This window comes from Perkinsus marinus, assembly GCF_000006405.1.
Source record: "Perkinsus marinus ATCC 50983 genomic scaffold scf_1104296942710, whole genome shotgun sequence".
Lineage (NCBI taxonomy): Eukaryota > Perkinsozoa > Perkinsida > Perkinsidae > Perkinsus > Perkinsus marinus.
The window spans coordinates 2335-8079 of NW_003212056.1; the positions used below are offsets into that span (position 1 = coordinate 2335).

At 49.5% G+C, this 5745-nt stretch overlaps 2 protein-coding genes across 2 annotated transcripts; both read left to right on the forward strand.

The window, feature by feature from the left end:
* Positions 1-671: 671 nt before the first annotated feature.
* Pmar_PMAR020733 (dc50, putative) lies at positions 672-2105 on the forward strand (the record flags this gene model as incomplete). The annotated part of the gene is made up of 1 exon (XM_002781303.1): positions 672-2105. One exon carries the CDS (start codon positions 672-674, stop codon positions 2103-2105), a length of 1434 nt encoding a protein of 477 aa, XP_002781349.1.
* Positions 2106-2759: 654 nt separating this feature from the next.
* On the forward strand, positions 2760-5288 carry Pmar_PMAR020734 (merozoite surface protein, putative; the record flags this gene model as incomplete). Its single annotated transcript, XM_002781304.1, has 16 exons — positions 2760-2857; positions 2900-2957; positions 3032-3120; positions 3171-3278; positions 3321-3417; positions 3461-3575; positions 3618-3703; positions 3753-3902; positions 3937-4050; positions 4098-4193; positions 4332-4474; positions 4512-4655; positions 4697-4784; positions 4881-5011; positions 5057-5113; positions 5159-5288. The coding sequence occupies 16 exons, from the start codon at positions 2760-2762 to the stop codon at positions 5286-5288; spliced, it is 1704 nt and encodes a 567-aa protein (XP_002781350.1).
* Positions 5289-5745: the final 457 nt, after the last annotated feature.

A 5745-nucleotide genomic window follows, 5' to 3' on the forward strand; every position in this document is an offset into this window, starting at 1 on the left:
CAAGGAGGCATCCATCATCAGAGGTATCCATCGCGTGGCCGCGACAACATAGAGGGTCGAGCCACTGAGGCTCTGACTGTCGTTCGTGGCTCTGCGACAAAGACTGACGTTAAGAATCTCTACAAACGCTTCGGGTATCATGACAATTGTGAAGAGCTGCTGAGCCGTCATTACATGGTTCTTCCTTGCAGGACTTTCGCTGGAATCGTATCAGCATCGAAGGCGGAAATGTTGCAGATTTACGGTATAGGAGAATCGAAAGCCCAAGTGTTAGATCGGTGTTTCAATGAGAAGTTTTGATTCCAGCAGTGTTCTAAACTTGTTGTTCAGTGACGACGCGAATCGATCGGATGGGCGAGCGCTAATGTGATTCGTGACGACCAGCGTATGTTTGTACAATGGCTTCCCTGTCACATACACCGTTTATGAGTCACCCCTATGTACCTAGTGGATTGTCCGGTGAAGCAGTGCACCGCTCCGTCGACCAATTGACCATTGATCTCGGTGAAGGCTCGAAGGGCGATACGCTGGCAGAAGTGTCAACAGCATCTGCAGATGGGAGGGGGATTGGACTCGATTTTTCACTGCACTCGGATACTCACAGCAGTCTTTTTGATATTGGGGATTCTGTTTCGACTTTTGGTGGTTACTATGATGATATTTTTTCTGATATGAATCTGCGAGTCACTATGAAGAACTCCTTCTTGAACGTAGATGAGCCCAGTGCCGGTGGTCTCGATGATTTGGCAATGCCCGAACTCATTCGAGGTCAGACTGCACCGGACGTATTCCCATCGGCCAGGCATGCTATAGATTCGCAACCCCCTGGTCATAAAGCAGCAGTGCCTTTGATTGGCCTGTCCTGGCCGCCTTTCGTCCACTCTGTGCTTGAGGAAAGCAGGCACGTCAATGACAACTTGGTCGTGGGTGCACACAGTACTCGCTCTGATCACGGCAGTTCCGACTCCCAGGACTGGGCCTCTACGATATCGGCGGTATTGGGTTTAGAGAGCACCACAGACTCTGATGTAACCTCTATTTTGAGTGCGGCGCCGGCTGGAGACTCAGGGCAGGATGCTGGATCATTGAGATCGCAAAATCAGCTTTTGACCAACGCTCTCTTCGCTATTGCGGAATCCAATGAGATGCATCAACAGCGAAATGGCAGTGGTGGTGGCTCTCATGCATATGGCAATTTCGCTGCTTCGATTGAGAATGGTAGCTGCGTATCGAGCCCATACTTCATTGGTGCAGCTAGCAGCCCTTCGGGTCTCTTGTCCACCCCGGACTATGGTAGGGACCAGATGGGTGGGTCGATGGGTGGTCCTGCTGGTCAGAGGGAGGAGGTGTGTCCTCTAGAGGAGGAGGAGGGTGATGATGATGTCAACAATACGACTGTGATGCTGAGGAATATACCCAATCGGTTCGACACACAATCGTTGATCGAACAGATTTACCTTATGGGTTTTGAGAACACTTTTGACTTTCTCTATTTGCCAATCGATATCAGAAACAAATGCAATGTCGGCTATGCTTTTCTAAACTTTCGTCAACATTCTAGAGCCCTCGATTTCAAGCGAACATTCACCAACTACAGACTGCCAGCCCTAAACTCGCATAAGATCTGCCGAGTTTGTTGGGCACTCGTGCAAGGCTTCAACAAGAATGTTGAGCACTATAGGAATTCCCCAATTCCGGAGAAGCATAGGCCGCTAATCGCCGATGCACAGGGACGGTGGATCCCCTTCCCTAAACCTGACCCTCATGTCGAGGAGTTGATCCGATCTCGTATGGCGCAGGAGGAGATGTCCAAAGCACTTGGTTCTAGGAAGATCCGTAGCTCGACGTCGTATTGGGTAGAGGATAGTCATAAAATATTTATCGGTGGTTTGGGACGTTATACTACTAGTAGTACCCTCCGCGCGCATTTTTCTAAGTTTGGTGCCGTCAGAGAGGCTCCAGTGGTGATGGATCGAACCTCTGGTAAGAGCAGAAGGTTTGGCTTCTGTGTCTTCGAACATGAGGTTCCTAAGGCCGTATTTGAGCTACCCCATGAGATCGATGGGGTCCTCGTTGCTGTGGAATACTATTCTTCAAATACCTGACGTATGTGGGATATCATCATCATCATCATCAGCGCCAGTGGAGCATTATCGCTTCAGAGAAGCTTATCTCATCGGTAGCCGTTTTTGTTACCAGCTGTACAATTTCATTCATAACTCCAACATGGCGTCGGCGCGCTTTTAGCTAGCAAAGTTCTAGCAGTGATCGAACGTAGGCTGACTTTTCGTCGGTCCTTATTGTCTTTAGTTGTCATATCTTATTGCTACAGGCTGTGGTTCTAGTTACAATCGCTGTCAGTGTTTTTGTCGCGATGCAGGTATTCGTGATACCATTTTCACATCAACACTCGTTGCCGAGTAGTAGTTCGACGACCCCACATAATTTACCCTCTAATATTACCACATATTCTCCAATTCTCATTCGTACCAGTCACCTTTTTGCTCCGGTCTCACTCCCCCTTCCTGGTAACTCTCGCCCGGTTTTGCTCGCCACCAAATGTTGGGGTTAAGAAAAATCCCGTTCTCTTCAAGGCTCTCTTATCATATATGAACCATGCGGGAGGAAGTAGCAGAGCACGAGCGTTGTTTTATGTCATCGTAGCGACTATGACAACCATTATTATCACTTTTCATATCTCACTACTCTTGCGTTGTCAACAGCATTCACAGAGCACTACTTGGAGGTATACATTTTCCATGTCTATAGCGGCAGGACTGCGAGAGATCGTTGATAGACTCAATGCTCCTCCTCTACACATTAATCTATCCTTAGTGCAATTCGATGAGCTGCCAGCGTAATACGACAGCCCCCATAGTGTGACAAGTTACATGTGTAGGTCGACCCTCCTGTCAGTAGTGAACAAGGTCCTTGCAGTGCTCGATCCGAGACACAATGTAGACACCACAACGAGATCATCCCTCTTGAAAACAAGGCTGTCTCTTTGAGCCTCTGCATGATCGTTGGTCAGGTCGATATAGATAATGAGCGTATGGAAGATACCTACAAGCGCATGGTTGACTTCATCACCGTGCTAGGCTATCCGGACGATAGCGCCATGTACTGCCTCGGCTCTCGTCATCGACACTCCTGTGATGGTGGTGAGTTAGAGCGTCTAAAGAAGGATTCATGAACGGCGACAAGAGAGTACTTCATCCTCTTTTGTACTGGCTATTGGTCAATCTGACTGCCCTCAAGGAGAGGGCATACTTAGCTAGGTAGAAGAGCTGATAAGTCGCGTGCTTGCTCTCGGAGTTCAGATTTCTAACCAACTTCGAAGTCCCTCAGGACTTCTTGCAGGACGAGAACATCGCAGATATGTATTCGAAATATAAGGAGCTCCAGTCTACGTTCAAGGCGAGCCTGGCAGCGGGTTTATTCCGTAGCGTTGTCATGCTAGGCTACCCATTCGGCGCTACAACACCAACGGGAGACGTCTGCGATGCCGGACGAATTGAAACGTGATATACAGCAGCTGAGTGTAGAGAAGGACCAGCTTATTGGAAAGTTAAAAGGTATGATCTTGACGTACGTGTATGAGCAGTATTCGGTCTCAGCGCTCAAACATCGTACCACTGGTGATGCTGAATTCAACGCAATTTTTGATGTCACTTCTAGACTGCGGCATGAGCAGGAAGAAGAGGTTACTGGATGGCGCATTCGTTGGGGTGGAGATGGGAACTATCGCTCAGGCGCAGTTGGCTGACACGTACAGGAAGCTACGGAGACAGCTTGATGAAGTCGAACGCCTGCATCGAGGGGCTGCACAGAGGCTTGAGGAAATGCGCCAGGCGCGGGCGGAGGCTGAGGAGGAGCCAGGGAGGATGCTGGAGGCACGTATAGTGTTAGCATATTTGTCATCGAGGTCTTGGCTAGGTCGTACGCAATGACGTGCACAACGCTGGGGTTCAACTAGAACGGACGAAAGCAGCTCATGATGCACTGTGTCAAGAACTAGAAAGTGCTGAGAAACAACTGAGCGTCCCTAATGTGGGCATAATGTAGGGCAGTAGGGTGTTCGGACATGTTCTGGTCAGATTGATGACGCGACGCTGTTGGAGATGGAAGAGAAGTTGGAGAGCCTACAGGAAGAGGCTGAGTCGATGGAGAGCAGCCTCAAGAGTCAGTTACAAGTAGTAACTCTCGGAGGTTCACGAGTACTAAAGCTCTTTTATGCTAGGCACAGGCCTCAGTAGAGAACAAAGGCGGAGGGCTGCAGGTCAGTCGTAGTTAATGTGGCAGACCCTGAATGGTGGTTGTTGTATTTGTAGGTCTATAGGCAGCAGGCTCAGCTCGTGGCTAAGAAGCATGAGGCGTTATCGACGAAGGTGGAGGCTATGGAGATAGAGAGGAATGCTGCAGCGCTCGAGTTGGAGCAGTTGGAGTCGAAATACGAACAGCAGATGGGGCATCGGTACGACAGAGAGTGTAGGGAAAGTAGTAGAGTGTAGTTACCTCCGACGGGAAGACTTCAAAGAATATGCCGTCACACTGAGAGAGAAAACGAGGAAGTTCAAGTCGGCAAAAAGCGAAATGCAAAGTCTCAGATCAGAGGGGTCCATATTAAAGAGGACTGAACAGTTGTTGAAGGAGAAGTGTGTTCTCTACGGTGTGGTGACGTTGGATATTTCACCAGGTTGGAAGATTCCAAGAGGAGACTACGAACAGTCGAGGAGGAGTACGGTGTGGTTGGTCACGACGAGCTGGAGTCGCGTCTGATGGAGGTACACCCTGTTGATACCTGGGACTGTGATCTCAGAAGGTCTATACTGGTTTACGGACTATAGTCGTTATGCATACCGTTGCACAGAATGTAGCAGGCCTCGGAGGCGAAGTCAGCTGCTGATGCCAAGAAGGGATCTCAAATGGAGGAGCTGTCGGAGGTGGTGACGAAAATCAACTTGTTGCTCCGAGAAAAGAAAAACGAATTGGCGCCTCGCATTAAGGCAGGGTAGCGTGAATGGGCATTTCGGTATGCGCTTTTACAGGTACTCAGGGCTTCCAGAGAACGACTGGCGGAAGCCGAGGCGATTTACCTCACGAAGAAAACAAAGTAGTCTAGGACACCGATGACGCTCTTCTGGCCGACCTTGAACAGGTATGAGGCTATTGAGACAGACCTCAGCAGAGAAGTAAAGGAGCGTAAGAGCGTGACGGAGAGATTGCTGGAAGAGACCGAATATTTGCGAAGTCGGGCAGCGGAGATCGAGTTGAAAATCATAGCGTAAACCGATACACCTTGTAGGCGGCTTTTAAGCTCGCGTCGGATGCAGGACCGAAAGTTTGATCGAACGAGGGGAACGAGAACAGCAGTGCCTCGATGGCTCCATGCAGTTCTCCAAAGATCATCCGACGCTCAGTTCTGTCTATGCGGCGAAGATTGGCGAAGTTGAGCGAGTAAAGTTGAGCGCGTTGGGACGGGATTCCTTCACGCTGTGGCTCTCAGACCTGCCAGGCTTTGAAGGTGCAGGAAAAAGATGTCCAGGACTCCTTTGACCAGAGAGTCCATCAGAAGCAATTATTTGAACGATTGAATCGACTCCTTGAGGTGAGCCTGTTATCAATATTGTTTGTGACTTGCTCACCGACCAAGTGAAACTGCGATCGTTGGCGACAGCAAACGGAGATGTTGGTCTCGGACGAGTAGAGCACTTGGCAAAGGAGTCAACCGCCTTATAATAGAAG